Source organism: Lissotriton vulgaris, chromosome 4_1, assembly GCF_964263255.1.
Source record: "Lissotriton vulgaris chromosome 4_1, aLisVul1.2, whole genome shotgun sequence".
NCBI classification, from domain to species: Eukaryota; Metazoa; Chordata; class Amphibia; order Caudata; family Salamandridae; genus Lissotriton; species Lissotriton vulgaris.
Window position 1 is genome coordinate 568,629,740 of NC_141691.1, and position 19,059 is coordinate 568,648,798.

Below are 19,059 nucleotides of genomic sequence, written 5' to 3' on the forward strand. Positions count from 1 at the left end.
ACAATAGCGTACAGGTTTCAAGTCGTGTTGCAACTGTGGCAAACCTGTGGTGTCTCAAAATTGTGAGACCGATGCTCTCTGATATACCAGAAGGCCTAAATGAGCAAAGTCAATCCAAATTCGTATTCATTGCTCCATTGGGCAGCGAATCAAAGACAATAGACACTTGTGGGCAAAACTGTTTTTTTCTCATTGGCTAGCCTGCCACTCCAATTCTTAAATGGAGTTTGTTTCTTCACTTATATCATCTTCCTCTGGGACATGGCAAGCGAGATTTTGGTAGCTGTGCTTGAAGACTTCTAAAATTAATTTGCAGAGTTAAAGTGTGTTTGAGGCCTGCTCTAACCCCACCGATTGTGTTACCCAGGTACTGTCTCACAGTGGCAATTGTTTCCAGATCGGATTTGGTTGGTGTGGAGTTTTTCGTCAGTAATTGCACTACATTGAGTTTCATCGAGTTTCCACCAGATCCCCCATGGCAGCCTGTCTGGTTCCTCTCCTCCACTTATTTACACCTGCCCCTAACACCTTCTGCCAACCCCTTAACCCAAAACATAACCCAAAACCTACCTCCAGACTCCAGGCTTGTAGTGTAGCATGAAAGCTCAGCGGCTGGGTATAAGAAGGTGAGGACATGGGATGATCCCCTGTTGTTTTTTTTTCTTTTTGTGCAATTTTATATAGCACAGACTCTACTCAAAGGTGCTGGAGGGCTGAACAAAAGCACCAGGTATATTACACAAGGGCACATTTCTTGTTATCGAGGCATGGGGATACAAAAGGATGTACCCAAAATCACAGGATGTTTAGACAATGCCAAGACTCGAATCTGCTTTCCCAGTTTCAAAGTCAACAGTCACAGATCTGGGTTTAATCCATTGTATTTTGCGCACCAAGCCGCCCCAGTTCAGACATGGCCATATGCAAATCAGTCTTGACCCTGTGCCTCATGGGAACAGTCCAGCCCGAACTGCCAAGCCAGGTCTTCCCTGGACCGGAATCAAGCATCCTAGGACCGGTTTCTGGCTATCAGCCGTCAGCAGCCAGGATAGCTTGACTCCAGTGGCGTAGTGAGCACAGGACCCACGTCTGGGCATACCCTTCCCACATAGGGCGAACAGCAAAACACACAAGATGATGGACGGAATGTTGCACATTGGCAAAACGTTCACCCTCGGTCACAGATCTGGGTTTAATCCATCGTTATTTTGCTCACCACGCCACCCCAGTTCAGACATGGCCATATGCAAATCAGTCCTGACCCTGTGCCTCATGGAAACAGTCCAGCCCGAACTGCCAAGCCATGTCTTCCCTGGACCGGAATCAAGCATCCTAGGACCGGTTTCTGGCTATCAGCTGTCATCAGCCAGGATACAGGCCATTCCTAAAACTTTAATTGGGGGAGGGTCAAACTTGCCTCTCCGGTGTTACAGCTGCATTGGAGCCAGATTTCGGGACCTTGCAGTCTGTTATGTCTCAGTGGTTGGAGAAGGGACCCCTATTAGCATAGTTGTGCCACACAAGACTCTCAGATCTGTAAATCTACAGTGGCCCAAAGGTTTCTAGGACTGTTTCCTACTTTCGAGGGGCGCCCAGTGACTCTCCCCTTCATGCTGCCTTCATCTCTCTGGGGTTACCCATACTTACCTTTTGTTCTGTAGTGAGTCATTGGCAGTCACATTCCGTCTGATCTTTACCCCACTCCTGGGGCTGCCTCAGCTGTTGCTCACCTTATGCAGACTGCTCTGGAGTTTTGCACCACTACCAGGACAACACAGGAAATCGCTGGTTCAGGCACTTCCGGAGCGCCCCTAAAAGGAGCCTTTGAGTTTGTGTGGTGCCTGTGCCGAACACCGGCAAACTCTGCTGCTGGCTCCACCAAACTCTATTGACTCAAAGCATCAGGTCGATGGCTGCAGGTATATTGGATATTACGCAGATGTTGGAGGTTAATTTGCAGGGATGCTAGATTCACATGTTGGGTGCCATCTTAATACCCCCCTCCCACCACCACCACCACCACCTGTACTAAGACATTTTTGAAGGGCACAATACTGAAGGAATTTTTCGAAAGTAAATGTTCAAGGCATATGAGCTGCAGATCTTACACTGTACATTAGATCGCCACCTGGTGTTGGGCTCGGATGATTGCATGTTGTTGTCGTCTTGAAAGAAGTCTTTTTAGTCACGAGATAGGTGACTCCTCCCTATCGATAGTGCGCATGGGCATCGGCTCCATCCTTAGATTGTTTTTTTTCCGCCACTGGGATCGGATGAACATTTTCCGCTCCAGTTCGAAATCTACTTTTCAAGTATTTCGACGCGTAAAAACGTATTTAAACTTCACCAAACTACTTTCGATATCGACAAACATCGTCTCGACTCCATTAGCTCGATTCTGGTCGTCGACGTGGGCCGTTGGGCCTATCCACGCCGTGAGGCCTACACCTCATGGAAAGGACGCCATTCAAAAGATGCCCCAACTGTGGAGCAAAGTTCCCACACGGTGACCGTCACGGGGTGTGTAACCTGTGCTTATCGCCAGAACACGAAAAATCCAGTTGCACAGCCTGTGCGTCCTTTCGATCCAAGAAAACCATTCAAGATCGAAGGGGCCGCCGACACGACATGCAGAGATCGGCCCCGTAACCGGTGTATATCTTCGACGAAGAAGTTCCGCTCGTTCCCGAAGAAGATTCAGACGATCTCCAAATCGTATCAGAGGCAGACGACTCAAATGACTCCATACCATTGGGTAAGCGTGTGAGTACTACTGCCCCAGCCCCATACCCACCACCCAAATCAAAGGCAAAGGTCAACACTACGCCTTCGGGCCCAGTTGAGACCAAAAACACACTTCGAAAGCCCCGCCGAGGAGCCCAGCTCCGAAAAAATACTCAAGCCTTCCGGTAGCTCCTTACCGAGCAAGCCGCACATGCCGATCCCACCAGCTCCCTCGGAACCAAAAGAAGTCTCGGCTCCGAAACCGTCGACTTTTAAAGACAAAACTATGAAGCCAGTGTCTGACGCCTCAAAGCCGACAAGACCAGCTTCCACTCCGAAGCCAATATCTTCGGTACCGAAACATACAAGGCCTTATTCCGATGCGCTTAAGCCCTCGAAACAGCCTTCGACTCTGAAAACAACACCTTCGGTGCCGAAATATACGCCAAAGGACACGGTTACAACTCCTAAGGCTAAAGACAAGCAGCAACCACGCCCGGAATCGAAACAATCAGCACCGGCAAAGGTTCCGCAAGGGGAAGAACTTTTCCAGCCTGAACCTCTACAAAAGAAGATCTACATTGACTCAAACACAGGATGTATCCACTACACCACACAGAAAAAGGAAATCAGACACAGCATCTACACCTGCAGGGCCTGTCAAGAAGAAGGACTCTGCCACATCTCCTATGCACCCTTCTTCTCCTATACTTCCTTCTCCTTCATCTCCTACTCCTCCAAATAATTCATCTCAGAATTCTCCTGAACACTCTCCTCCTCATTCTTCACCACATACACCTCAAAATGATGACGAGTATAGTATAGGGGAGGGGTAGACTCAGATGAGCCTTTCCCTACTCTGTTGATGATCCAGATTGGGAGTACCCAAGCCCACAAGATGTGCCAGATATTCCTGACCCACAGTCATATCCAACAAAACCTTCTCCCCAAGAGGACAATATTGGTTTTGGGCACTTACTGAATAGGGCTGCCATTTATCATGGGGTCACCATGCATTCAGATGAGGCAGAGGAAGATTTTTTATTAGATATGTTTGAACAATCACAAAGGTCTGTTCAAATTCTTCCTATGATCAAAGGGGTCATCAAACATGCTCCAGAGGTATATAAAGATCCTGTACGTCCTAGGATCCTAAACCCTAGAATTGAGAAAAAGTACAGACCTGCTCCTGGTGATCCAGCCTACATTAAAGGACAGCTACCCTTAGATTCACTAGTTGTCTCAAATGCTAGAAAAAGAGCAAACTCACAGACATCAGGTGAAGCACCACCCCCTGATAAAGAATCTAAGGTGATAGATGCTTCAGGCAAAAGAATAGCTGCACAAGCTACTAATACATGGCGTATAGCTAACACGCAAGCCCTCCTTGCAAGATGTGACAGGGCTCATTATGATCAGTTAAAAAAATTAATGCAACATCTACCTGACCAATATAAGGTGCAGGCAAACGACCTTATACAAGAAGGCAAGTTAATTTCAAATGCCTCAATCAAGTGTGCATTTGATGTAGCAGACACTGCATCTAGAGCAGTAAACACTAGTGTCCTACTTAGACGTCAGGCGTGGCTACGCATTTCAGGATTTAAGCAGGAAGTGCAAACTACCATCTTAAATCAGCCATTAACCAACATCAATTGTTTGGACCAGAGGTAGACACAGCACTTGAGAAAATGAAAAAATCATACAGATACAGCCAAATCTATGGGAGCTTTGCAATCCACACAGGCTAGAGGCTCCTTTCGTCGCTCCTTCTATAGATACAGATTCCTTCAAATCCAATGCACAGGCATCCTTCCGTAAAGGATATTTTAGAGGAGGCTATAGAGGCAACAACAATAAAGGAAGAGGTCGAGGTAACAACAATAATCAAACCTCTTCCACCACAAAATAGTGACTTCCCTCTGCTCCCCCAACAGCACTCCACTCCTGTGGGGTGCAGACTAACACAGTTCCTACCTGTCTGGATTTCCGTCACAACAGACAGGTGGGTAAGACAAATTATCCAGTATAGCTACTGCCTCGAACTTACAGCTACCCCTCCACACATACTACCCAGGCAGCGTCCAATGTCTGCAGAACATCTTACGCTGCTCAAACAAGAAGTCCTATCACTTCTTCAAAAGAACGCAATAGAAATAGTTCCTTTACAACATCAAGGAACAGGGGTTTACTCGTATTTTCTAATAACCAAAAAGGACAGGACACTAAGACCAATTCTCGACCTCAGGCCCCTCAATCACTATATACAGTCAGATCATTTTCATATGATCACTTTACAACAAGTGCTCCCGTTGCTGCAACAAGGCGACTTCCTTACAACACTGGATCTAAAAGAGGCCTACTTCCACATTCCTATACATCCTTCTCACAGGAAGTATCTAAGGTTTGTACTGGAAGGACAGCATTATCAATTCAAAGTCCTTCCATTCGGGGTAACAACTGCACCAAGAGTGTTCACAAAGTGCCTAGCAGTAGTAGAAGCACATCTCAGAAGACAACAAATACATATCCTCCCTTATCTAGACGATTGGCTCATAAAAGCCAAGTCATTCAATCAGTGTGTTCAACACAAACATTAAACAATTCAAACATTGCACGACTTAGGGTTCACAATCAACTACATCAAGTCACACCTACAGCCCTCTCATGTACATCAATATCTAGGGGCTACAATAAACATGTCTACAGCTCTAGCATATCACAGTCCAGCAAGGATACAGAGCATTCAAGCCTTAGTCACAAAGTTCCAACATCAACACTCTCTCCCTGCCAGAGTGTTCATGAGAATAATAGGCATGATGGCATCTTGCATCTTCATTGTACCATATGCAAGACTGCAAATGCGTCTGTTACAGGAATGTCTAGCACAACAGTGGAATCAGGCTCAAGGACAACTAACAAACCTGGTGTTGATAGACAGCCGCACACATCACTCTCTGCAGTGGTGGAACACCAAAAACTTGACAAAAGGACGGCCGTTCCTCGAACCTGTTCCACAAATAGTACTTACAGCAGACGCATCTCTCACAGGATGGGGAGCCCATCCCCTACATCATACAACTCAAGGGCAATGGACCAATCAACACAACTCGTTCCATATAAATCACCTAGAGTTGCTAGCAATATTCTTAGCACTCAAAACATTACAAGTACAAGTACAGAACAAAGCTGTCTTAATCCGGACGGACAACATGACAGCTATGTACTATATACAAAAACAGTGGGGACACACTCTCTACGGCTGTCCCAGTTTGCACAGAACATTTGGAGATGGACCATTCTACAAAACATATATCTGTTAGCAGAACACCTTCCAGGAGTTCACAATCAGATAGCCGATCTGTTTAGTCAGCAGACACAACAGATTCACCAATGGGAACTACATCCGCAAGTTCTGCAACCGTTCTTTCACAAGTGGGGTCATCTAGACATAGATCTGTTCGCCACACACGAAAACGCAAAATGCCCAACCTTCGCCGCCAGGTTTCCACACCCGCTGTCCAAGGGCAATGCGATATGGATGAACTGGCCAGGCAGATTTGCGTACGCTTTTCCGCCACTACCACTAATACCACTAATAGTGCGTAAGCTACGACAACAGTCGCTCAAACTGATTTTAGTAGCTCCCACATGGGCACGCCAACCGTGGTATACAGCTCTGCTAGAACTATCCCTAGTTTAACACCAAAAACTACGCCTGACACCATCCCTGCTAATGCAGAACCATGGAGACATCAGATATCCAGACCCAAGTCAACTAAATCTGGCGATCTGGATCCTGAGGTCTTAGAGTTTGTTTATCTTAACCTTCTACCACACTGTATGAATATCATTAAAGAAGCCAGGAGACCTACTAATACAGCTTGCTATGCTGCTAAATGGAAAAGATTTGCCATTTACTGCAACAATAACCAAATTGATCCCCTAGATGCTTCCATCCAAAATATAATTAGTTACCTTCTACATTTACAAAGATGTAATTTGGCATATTCATCTATACGCCTACATCTGGCAGCAATTGTAGCATATTTACAAAATAGACAACATCTATCTCTATTTAGAGTATCTGCTATTAAAGCTTTTATGGAAGGATTAAAAAGAATCATTCCTCCCAGGTTACCACCCTCTCCAGTGTGGAACCTAAACATTGTTCTTACAAGGCTCATGGGACCACCTTTTGAACCTTTACACAAATGTGAACTGTAATTCCTCACATGGAAAACAGCTTTTCTAATAGCTTTTACCTCTCTTAGGAGAATAAGTGAGATTCAAGCTTTCACTATAAAAGAACCATTTTTACAATTACACCGTAATAAAGTGGTTCTCAGAACAAATCCCAAATTCCTTCCGAAAGTCATTACTCCGTTTCATTTAAACCAATCTGTAGAGTTACCAGTATTTTTCCAAAACCCAGACCCTGTAGCAGAAAGAGCTCTACACACACTAGACGTTAAAAAAGCTCCCCTCTATTATATAGATAGGACCAAATCTTTTTGCAAAACAAAGCAATTGTTTGTAGCTTTCTCTCCACCACATAAAGGCAACCCCATCTCTAAAGCTGGAATTGCAAGGTGGATTGTAAAATGTATACAGATCAAAAAGCAAAAAGTACATTACCAGTTCCTCCTAGGGCGCACTCCACATGCAAACTAGGAGCCTCCATGGCTTTCTTAGGGAACATTCCCCTAGAAGACATTTGCAAGGCAGCAACATGGTCTACAACACACACCTTCACTAAACACTATTGTGTTGGTGTGGTAGCTAAGCAGCAAGCTGCAGTAGGCCAAGCTGTCCAGAAAACCCTCTTTCAAACTACTGCAACAGATACAGGTGACCACCACTAAGGGGAGACACTGCTGTACAATCTATGCACAGTGTAAGATCTGCAGCTCATATACCTCGAACGGAAAATGCTACTTACCAGTATGCATCTGTTCTTGGCATGTAGAGCTGCAGATTCTTACACGCCCTCCCGCCTCTCCGGGGCCTATATCTGTTCCAGTTCTATCTTAATTAGATATACACGCATGGACATCCTTTATTCTTTCTACAAACTCCATCATTTCCCATCATGGCGAAAAACAATCTAAGGATGTAGCCGATGCCCATGCGCACTATCGTCCAAGGGAGGAGTCGCCTCTCTCGTGACTACAAAGACTTTTTCCAAGACGACAACAACATGCAATCATCCGAGCCCAACACCAGGTGGCGATCTAATGCACAGTGTAAGAATCTGCAGCTCTACATGCCAAGAACAGATGCATACTGGTAAGTAGCATTTTCCATTTCAGAATGGCTAGGATTAAACGGACTATCAAAGATCAGCAAGGCAGTAAAACCCCTTGTCCCAACATCTTTGTATCTAATATATAAAAACACAATTGCTAAACTAACTGAATGGCCACTTGTACCTTTTAAATTTGTTTGAGGGTGCTAGGGTCCCTTATCTTAGTATGCGAGTAAAGATATATTTTTCTTAATGGTTGAACTGGCTTTATTGACGTCAACTCTCTGACACGTAATGACAGTCTAATTGTATTGGTAAAAAAAAATCACAGTTCATATATCCCAACAAAGGCTACAGGTTCAGTCTCTGGCACCATTTTGGTGTACTGGTGATTGCAGGTCTTGGTTGGGGCAGTGTTAGGCTGCCACCCCGTGTTAGTGCACTGCAGCTTCTGCCAGCTGGGTAAAGTCCGGAAAAACCAGGCCCTTTGGACCATTTATCGTTGCTTAACGACATTTACTGGCTTCTCTAAAGATTCTCTTTAACATGGAAACTGCCTAGCTCTGTTACGGTACCAATATTTGTCCTCAGTCAGACCTCTGGTTTACAGCCTCTATTCAAATTAAACTATTCCAACTTCCAGGCACCCCCAACAGCAAGTCGGGGTAAAGATTTGTGTTACAACGGCAATGCGGGTAATGGCGTGCATTGTAACGTCATACAACCTTCATTTAGATCCTTATTGTGGGATACAGGATCTGTTGGGACAATTCCATTTTCATAAAGCCTCTGATTCACCGTAGTGGGAAATTCTTCGCTTTCGGGTAGAGACAGTACCCCCAAAAAGCAGATTATTGGCGGTTCGTTTACATTTTCTATGTGTTCTATTTGGGACTCAATAAATATCAGACTTGAAACTGTGGAAGGCTTGAACTCCCCAAATGCAATCTTAGCTTATTTAATGTCTGTTACTGAGGATTACAGCTTAGAAACTCTTGTTACAACTGCTTGCAGATCACCCTCTATCTTAATCACCTATCTAGCCAGCGAAATTGTTGGTGCGTCAATAGAGGTCACTTTTTCTTCTATGCTGGAAATTGTTTGTTTTTAGGCTGAGCCTATGAATTTAGATATTCCTTCTGAGATGGGCATCCATTTTGGCGTCAGAGTTCTTTGTCTGTTGCTTCTTGTCTATCTGTTGCTGTGGCCTCAATTGTGAAGAGAGGAACGTTCTTTGATTCATCCCTTTGCCATCCTTTGGAGGCTTTGTGTTGGAGAGTTCACTATGTATTGGAGGTGTAATGGTTATCTTACCTTCCCAGCTGACCTCTGTGATACAACTCCCATCAGCATAAAAGGCATTGTCAGAGTACTCCGGCTCACAAACATCTCTTTCCTCCTTTAGTCCGGATCACATCATTGACTTTGTGAGGGGTTCTCCTTGAGTCCCATTGCCGTGTCCAATCCGCTCCTGGCTAGACTCTCACATAGGCAGCCTGGACACGGCATCCGTGACATCTTGATGAACTCCATGACATCCTAATTGCGCCTGATTTTCGGCAAGATCAATGGATGCTTTTTTGTTCGTTTTGTGATCAGTTGACAGTGCTTCCCTACCAGCAATTTGAATGAATGGCGGGCTTACACTATACTGTCTCAACACAAGGATTATGGCAGAGAATACCGTATTCTCTTCAAAAGAATTGTCTCAATGCACATGAGCGTCCATATAGTGTTGAACCTGTCACAAATCACTTGATGCTGAAAAATACCTAGCTTGCTCCTCAGGATTAACTCTACTCACGTTTTTTTGTGCACAAGTGCAGATGTCTGGAGACTATAAAAGGAAAACTCTATCGAACAAATGGTGTACAACTCTTGCATGGTGGAAGCTCTCACTTGTCTCGCCAGTGGACCAGCGTTGCCAGAAATCTTTTTCTTGCTGCTTTCATTTTATTTATTTTTTGTACTCCATTAATCATGTTAGTCTTTTCCTACCTCACTTAATCTTGTTGACTTTGGCCTATATAGTTATTTCTCCAATACTACTCCTACTGGCGAAACTCTCCTTATCTTCCTAGTTCACTTGTTAAAGTTCAATGACTATATTTTACGATTCTCAACAGTAAAATAATCTACACTGCAATATTCTGCTTTGCCAACTGTTATGAAGGATCAGATATCGGTAGTATTCCACACTATTATATATCGCTCGGCTAGATTCAACCAAGGTTCTGACATTGGGAGATCTTTTGTTTATGTTTAAGGCTGCCATGATCAATGGGCTATGATAACCTGCATGTTGATATCAAGAGGTGCACTCAGTCTGGGAGTGGGGAAGGTATCTTTTGTATTGTCCATAAATCAATATTTTAATATAAGCATAAACATCTTTCCCAAATATTTTGGACCAAAGAAAGTGGTGACAATCGGACAGTATACCAGTGTTGGGAGCAAGTACATGAAGTAGAATGTACCTTTCTTGCCTGCAAAGTCCTTTCCCCAATCCAAGAGCAGGGGTAGTGTCAGAGACTTCAACGAGCAGCAGGGACAGATTTTCTCCATGTCCTATCCTGCTGCAGGTGCTGCCAAGCTGCTTAAGTTTACCCTTTGCCAGTCACAAGGGGCAGCTAGGGGAAGAGTTTTTGTTTATCCGCTATGGACGCCTTTATGTTGGAACAATGTGTTCTTAAATTTGTTCAAGTTGGTCTTCCTCTGTCATTCACTCACCTGGCAATTCTCCCAATTGTGGCTCAGGTGTTGTTGGGTGATGCCACTATCCTGTGATGAGAGGTTCAGCCTTTCATCACCAAGCATGTGATGAACGTGGTACCCAAAGCAGACAGCAGCACCGGTGTTACTCCTGTTACTTCCTAGTTTCCAGGAAGGACAAGGATTTGAATTCTGTCTTGAACTGCATTTTGCTAAACACCTTATTGAGGAAGGACAGGTTAAAACTGCTGATGTTGGCCCAGGACCTGTCAGCCTTATACCCTGGAGACTAGATGGCCCCTAAATACACTAGTCCAGCAGCCACTCTCACAATGCCTACAGGCCACAGTGTTATTGCTGTCAACCCGGGGCATTTTGATCAGTGTACTGAAGTCTCGCTTTCAGTCCATACATTCTATAAACTTCATGGAGATCAACCTTGACACAGTGGTTCGAAGGACATGTGCATCTCAGTGGTGAGTCCTGAGTCCAGGACATTTGTACTATGACCCCAATGTGTTGGGCGCGAACCCTCAATGGCGCTAAGGCTTCTTGGTAATCTGGCCTTATGCAGCCGTCCAGTGCCCTATGCAGCCTTCCAGTGCCCTATGCAGCCTTCCAGTGCCCTGTGCTCACTGGCTCATTCGAGCTCTGCAGTGGAATCTTTGCCTGCAGTGGGTCCACCATTGGAGGTGTCTGTCGGAATGCATGCCTATCTCAGACGAAGCAACCTAAGACCTCAGTGGTGGGGGACAGAGACCAACCTGACATGCGATAAACCATTCTCTACACCTCCACAAGAGCTCACGGTTGTGACAGATGTAACAGATGGATCATTTCAGGGCTCATTTGAATAATGTGCAGAACATAATGTGGAGATCAGAGCTCCAAACCTCAATAGATCAGCGCAATCGTATCAATCGTATGTGATTCGCCTTTTCCTCAAGGCCTTTCTGTCTTCCATCAGAGACAGGTCTATCCAGTTCCTAATGGACAACCTGACAGCCATTTGGGACTGCAACAAACAGGGCAGAATCAGGTCTCAAGATCTATATCTGGGAGCTCCACATTGACTTTCCCTGTTGGTCAGTCACTTGGTGGGATCTTTGAACATCAGGGTGGACAAACTCTGTCTTCATCATCCTGCTGACTACAAGTGGCATCCCCACCAAAAGGTGGCACAAAGCATCTTGAGCCACTGGGGCATACCAGTGGTAGATCTTTTCTGTACTACCAAGAATGGGCAGTATCCAGCGCTTTGTGCCCTGGAGTGTCCTCTTCGAAATTCTCTGGGCAATGCATTCCTCTTTTGGTGGGACTCCATACTCCTGTATACATTTCTGCCTCTTATTCTGTGTGTCCTGAAAAAAGGCCAATATGCTCTGGGTGTGACTTATTATGATAGCAAAGGACTGGACTCTGAGAGCCTGTTGTTCTGACCTGCAAAACTTGAGCTGATGGCCTCCACTTCCTGTTCAGGAGAGCCTACTGAACCATCAGCCGGGCAAAGTCTTGCACCAAAAATCAGTTGGATCCAAATTGACCATAGGTTCTATATTGATTACATTACGGACACCCAACCTTTTGATGGGTTCACCAGTGAAGAAAGTGAAGGCAGTTTAAAAACAGACCATGTCTACGTGGATTGTTCTATGCCGAAAAAGGAGTCCCCTGAGGGCTTTAAAGGTCTCTCCTAGATTCAAAGGCTTTAATACGGGTTTGGCCAGTAGTGTTATTGCATCAGACAATATATTGTCCTGTGCCGAAAAAAGAGCCCCTGGAGAGCCTTAAAGGTCTGTCCTAGAGTCAAAGGAGGAGTGATATTGCATTAGACATTTGCCAAGCGGCCACATGGGCGTCTGTTCACATTTTCAGCAGGCCTTATTGTCTTGGTCTGCACAGAGGGTCATTTTGCTAATTTTGTCCTGCATATGTTCTATGTGCAAAGTCCACTTCCCAGAACCACCACTTTTTGGATGGTTCTGCATTATCGATTTAATATGCTACCTCTCTCTCTCTACCCCGATACCTTTCTTGCTCCCTCTCACCCTTCCCCTTCCCCTTCTTCATTCTGGGACAGTGGTCTCTCTCCCCGATACCTTTCTTGCTCCCTCTCAACCTTCCCCTTCCTCATTCTGGGACAGTGGATAGGGGGTACACCCAAACTTACGCAAACCAGAATGTTTTCGTGACCAACGCGGCCAGTTTGGGCTAATACCCAGCAACAACAATGCGAGGAATAATACATGTTATATGTTTATATGTTATGTTGTAAAAAAAAACAACAATAAAAATATTTTTTAAAAAGACGCGGAATCTACTGTTATAAGTATCCAGCTATGGGACAAGTTACTTACTTTCAGCAACGCTGTTCCTTGTGGTATACTCACAGCCATCCACCGCGCCTTCTTTAGAGTAGACTTGTGAGGTTCAAAAGGGTTGAAATTAGGTTTGGCACACTGTTCACCTGAATTGTCAGTTGCTCCACTTCTAATGTAGCCTAATTTAATGATACAAACAGCGTGCAGGGGTAGCACCTGTACATGACTGCGATTTATTAATTTGTGAGGCGGCGTGGAGCCGATGCGGCGTCTGATGACACCACCTGTTGGTGTGCGGGAGCTATTGCAGTTTTTCCAAATTAAATCTGGTGCCTGGGTTGAAATTCTGTTCAAGTGTCCACCAGAAAGAGTGTTACTGAAGTAATGTGTTTTATTGGTGGGGAGCAGCTAAGGCTAGGAAGTGCTCCTGTGGCAAAAAAAGTTATTTTGATATTTTGGTGGGTTTACTTTGTTTATAATAGACGATATGAGCCTGACAAACAGTTGATTAGTACTCTCTAAACAGGTAATCTGCTTTCAATGCAGGATTGTAATCCTTCTGAAAGGCACTCTCAGCTCACTTACAAGAGCCTTCTAGCATTACCAGGTCACAAGTGAACCAGTCAGAGGAAGTGCCTCCGCAGCAAGAGCCAAAATATTTAACATAGGTAGCAAATTGTCTGTGCGTTTGTTCAATCTCTCTTAGTTTAGAACATTTAAACCAGATCAGAGGAATGCTCACAAGAAGTATGAAAAGTTTAATTCACTAGCGTGATCGTAATTTAATACTAGGGCTATTGGTTAAAGGGAATATTATTAGTACACGTTCCATCATGTCTGGGGACACTGCTTAAAAAATAACTAGATGATGGATTGCTGTTGGGTAGGAGAAGAACGTCTGATTAGGTATTAAAAAACATGAGATCTAAAGTATCGCCTCCCAGATGGATGGGTCTGGTGACAAATTGATTAAGACCTAAAACATTACACAAAGCAAGAAGTGATTACATTCTATGCAGTCAGCTAGTACATTCAAATCTATTAAGACAATCTTCGTGTTGGCTTTAAGCCTAACCTAAAGGAAGCAATAATATTAACTAATGATTTACTTATGTTGGAGAGGTGTCAAAAAGGATATGCCAGAAGGATATTATTATAGATCCTTGACAACATTACAGGAGGGTGATATCTTATTTTGAACTTTTAACATGTATGCTTTATCACAGGAAGCCAACTGAAATGTTGAGACAGAGAAACTATCAAGTAATACAAGGATTACTTCTCCTGCAATTCCATGCAGCAGTTAAGTCAAATAATGTTCCCAGGTGGAGCTTCAAGTGTAATAGTAAGGCCAGAGGATGGACAGGGCCAGATTTTAGTTAACTGTAGGTTATCAAGATTAACTTAATGGCCATCCCAAAGATCTGGATACTGTTTAGTCACGGAATGCACATTAAGGCATCATGCTGAAATCAAACTTAATACAGCTTGTTTTTAGTCCTACCACCTTGCTGAGAGCTTGGACTAATTTCCAAACTATTGGGTACAAGTGCCTAAGTAGTAAAATCCATCGTGCTGAATAAGAGTTTCGGGCAGGTAGAGAGACTAAACTGGAGGAAGGGTCCATGGCTACACCTGATTTGGGGCATCAGGGTGTTTTTTGCAAACCAGTTGGCGGGCAGCTAGTACCACCACAAGTAGTCAAATAAATCGTACTTGTTCTGTGACCTTAAAGTAGAAGACATGTTTGTTGTGCCGTGAGTTTGGCCACCTCACAGCAGCATCACAGTGGTATGTATTAGGGAGTGATGTTACATTGGTTTTTCTTTTAGAGGAGGAACATGTTTGAAACTAGAAACAGTGTAGCACCCTGGGCAAAACGTAGATCCCAGGATCTCCTACTGGTAACATGTACTGTAAATAAATCTAAGCAGAAATAAATTGGGCTATGGTTAATTAAATGATGTACAAAGTAAAATAGTTAAAATAATAAAGTAACTTTACACTAATATATCAAAATAACTAGTCTTGAACTGTCATTAAATTATGGCAATATCAAGGAGGGAGTAGTGAAAATAGATAGAAAAGGAAGGGGAAAATGTGGAAGTTGATGCTTCTTAATACTACTGTTAAAAAGTGCCTGAGCTGAAAGTGCATCAGGTTTGAATAGCCCTGTTCGCTTGGAATGTAAGAAGCATTTAACCTCCCGTTCCTGTGAACGTGCCTAATAATCTTTAGTTTAAGACTTGTTTAAGAGTATGTTTGTCTTATTCTATATATACAGGACGGCAACAAGTCTTTATCTTAATGATCCCTCATGTATTTGACTTTGGTACCAATTAAGTTGGTAATAGGAGTTTTGTATGCCTCATCTCACCATGTTTGGTTTATGAGTTATTGTTCCCAACTTTTTATTGTGAGCTCTCAGTAGACTGCCATGTGTGTAACAGCCATGTGGCCAAACTGTGTACTCAGTTGTGTCTCACTCTCTCCCTCTATACCTGAACAAAGTCTTAAATCCCCTCTCTTATCCTCTGTGTTATTTAGGAACTTTCTCGGCTCCCCTTGCGGTCATATGCCTAGATAACTACTGCACTGTTTAAAAGGTATACTCTTCATTTGTTTGCTTACTTGTGTTTCGCAGTAGTTGTTGAGGGCTCTTCTGTATTTTGTGTTAAGTTAACCGAGCCAAATGAGCTTGAATTTGCCTGCGGAATAGCCTATTACATCCTTCCTTAGTTCTGTTGACGCAGACCTTGAATTTTTAAGTCTTATGTGAACGAGGCAATGTACATTGGCTCCACCGTATGCTGTTAAGAAATTGTCTGCAAACTTAATTTGATTGGCTCGGTTGGCTTCTTGCAGAAAATACTTTTTGGGTCTGGAAAGGGTGGAATGTGGTGTACTGCTGGGAAGGATTTTGTGCGGAGCAGTCTGAATTTGCTTTGAAGAAAGAAGCTTGTGGACAGTGGTTGTATTAATTTAGATTCTCAATAAGACACCCTCTTAATCCAGCATTTGGATTACTGAAATCCTTCTCGGGAGGGCAATAATGCTCTTTGTATTCATGAAAAGTGAGGTGAAGCAGCATGATACTAACTTAGTAAGAATTGTAACTTGCACAGTAAGGCTGTTGGCGACTGGAGATGGCAGACGTTCGAAAAGGGACTCTTGTGCATTTCAATGTTCATGTACCCTATATTTCACTGTTCATGTCAAAATGTCTTTTATTTGTTTGCATGTATTTCTTTTCCCCAGTTTTAAGCGTTTCACATTTTTCATAGTTTAATTTGAGTGAGCGAAGAGCTTCTTTTCATGTTCTAAATTGTATTCAATTTCTTTTGGGCATCCAAAGGTATAAAACATTAAAGCGTTTGTGTAATTTAATCTAAAAAGCGACTGGTTGTTTTTCCCTTTTTATTAATTGTGATGCGTTGTCCTTAACTTCTCTCTTTTTTATGCCTCGCGAAATAGACTTTGCTTCCTGGGTCTTCTATTCCATCAAATGATATTGTGAAATCGGCGGCTAGTTCTTCTACTTCTTCTCATGGGACCAGCGATAAGGTATATGCACATCAGTTGGTTCGCACAGACTTTCGTGAGCAGAAACTGGATGCTTTTCTGAAGCCAATAAATAAACCTAAGGAAATTACAACAAACAGTGCAGCACCAGAAACCAACACAGGACTATCTAGCAGCAGAGCTACCCATAAAGATGCAGAAATGATGGAGCTCGATGACTCTGATATCTTTGAGGCTATGAAAGACTTTGATGATTTGGAGAACACTGAAAAAGCACCAGTACTACCAATAGAAACCAAGACAGCCTCTGCCGACCCACCCCCGCCAAGGTAAAAAAGTGCAGGGATCATCAAATTTAAGGTGAAAATGTGTTAGTAAAATATCTTTATTCACATTGGTTTTTATAACAGCTGTACAGACATGTTTAAGTAAAGCGTGTTCAAAAGTTACTTTTCGTCAACTGTGTGAAGGCTTTTTTTTGGCTTTGCAACATTGTGAGTTGTATTTTCAAAAATGAACATTAAAAATCCTGCCAAAGGTAGGAGAATTTTTATGAAGAACAGACTTTGCACAGAAACTTTCTTTGTCGGAAATTCTAAAGGCGGGCATAGATTTGCCATGATGTAAAAGCTCTAAGGTCCAACTCCATCTTATGTAGGCCCTGACTCCATCTTGGCTAATAGAGGTCGCCATCTTCTCGCTCTTAAACAATGAAAGTTGCCATTTTTTCAGATTTATGCAAAATTATTGTCATGTCTGCCGTTGGATGCAGATGTCGTCTGACCTAAGAACTGTAAAAGCGCTAAACCATTCGATTGACATAAATACAACACTTAATGCGACATTTGTATGGGTCAGATGTCTACTTTTCACCACATCAATATTAAATAATAGCAAATATAGACCTATAAGCAAAATAATGTAGTCTGAATTTAATTATTTTTGCCTTCTATGTTCATAAGGAAACATCTGGGACACATATCTTAATGAACATAATCTATGTCAGACATTCCGAAACTTATGTCAGAAATAGTATAAAGGACTACCACTTGATCACTTGTCAGAAGTGGTACTTCGCCCAGATTATCGCTTGAGATTCAGCCGCAGATGGTCTCACCTACTACCACCACACTTCACATTTCTCAGATGATTCATTTCACCAGATCTGAGAAAGCCGAGTCCTGGATGAAGTCAAGACTGTTACCGCAGTGTGTGTTTGCCCTTCGTGGAGAACACTGACTACACGCCTCCACTGATAAAGACAGCATTTGCTGTCACAAGATATGCAGTGCGTCACTCCTCCCTAAGAAATTTGACAGAAAGTTGCTCTTCCTTCCATGGTCTCTCAGTGTAGCGCATACAAGTAGATGTTAGGCACTAGATGACATTTTAACCATATTTGAAATGTTCATTCTTGTTTTCTTTTTTAATATTCTATGTATTTATTGTGAACGTACAGAGAAACCGATTGTTCCTGTAGTAAGAAATACCCTCACTTAAGTGTCCATTCATCATAGTTTTTTAATGTGTGTCTGTGTAATACTGTGTGTGTAATACTGTGTGTGAGAGAGATACTGTGAATAACAAAATAAACTTTATTGGTATTTCCATGGTGCCCCTGATCCCTCTATGGGATTGTTAGTAACCCAAAACCGTTTCTATCCCAATTACGCTCTGGATAGTGATTTGCAAAGCCACAATCACCTGTCTTTCACATTCAACCCTGTTGCATTGAACCAAATTCAATTGTATGCCTGTGTGGGAAAGCAAAATACACACAGATGAGGGACGGAATGCAGAGCAAATCAAACATTCACCCCCAGTCAAGAGACCTGGGTGGAATCCATTGTTCTTTTGCTCACCATGCCACGCCAGTTTGGACCCACCCAAATGAAAATCAGTCTTGACCCTGTGCTTTGTGGGAACATTCCAGCCTTAACTGCCAAGCCCGGTCTTCCCTGGACCGTAAACAAGCATCCTGGGACCGGTTTGGTGGCATCACCCCTCATCAGCCAGGCTTGCTTGAATCCAGTGGCACTATAAGCCCAGAACCCACGTCTGGGCATACCCGGCGTAGTTACGGTGAGAAAGCAAAAGACACAAACATGATGGACGGAATGCAGAGCAAATCAAACATTCACACCCAGTCAAAAGATCTGGGTTAAATCCATTGTTCCTTTGCTCACCAAGCCACCCCAATTTGGACCAAGCCATATGGAAATCAGTTTTGACCCTGTGCCTCATGGAAACAGTCCAGCCCGAACTGCCAAGCCAGGTCCTCCCTGGACAGGAAATAAGCATCCTAGGACCAGTTTTGGGGCATCAACCCATATCAACCAGGCTAGCTTGAATCCAGTGACACAGTGAGCCTGGGACCCATGTTGGGGTATACCTAACACACTTAGGGCGAGTAAGCAAAAAACACACAGAACGCAGAGCAAATCAAACATTAACTCCCAGTCAAGAATTCTGGGTTAAATACATCGTTCATTTGCTCAGCATGCCACCCCAGTTTGGACCCCACCATATGCA

General features: G+C 43.5%; 1 protein-coding gene across 1 annotated transcript in view; it reads left to right on the top strand.

Moving 5' to 3' along the window:
- The window catches only part of MLH1 (mutL homolog 1), a 373,421-nt gene that overhangs the window by 248,379 nt on the left and 105,983 nt on the right, over positions 1 to 19,059 (top strand). Inside the window, exon 12 of the mRNA XM_086967291.1 lies at positions 16,480 to 16,856. Within this exon, the coding sequence (XP_086823417.1) occupies positions 16,480 to 16,856 (377 nt within the window). The remainder of the gene's footprint in view (positions 1 to 16,479; positions 16,857 to 19,059) is intronic.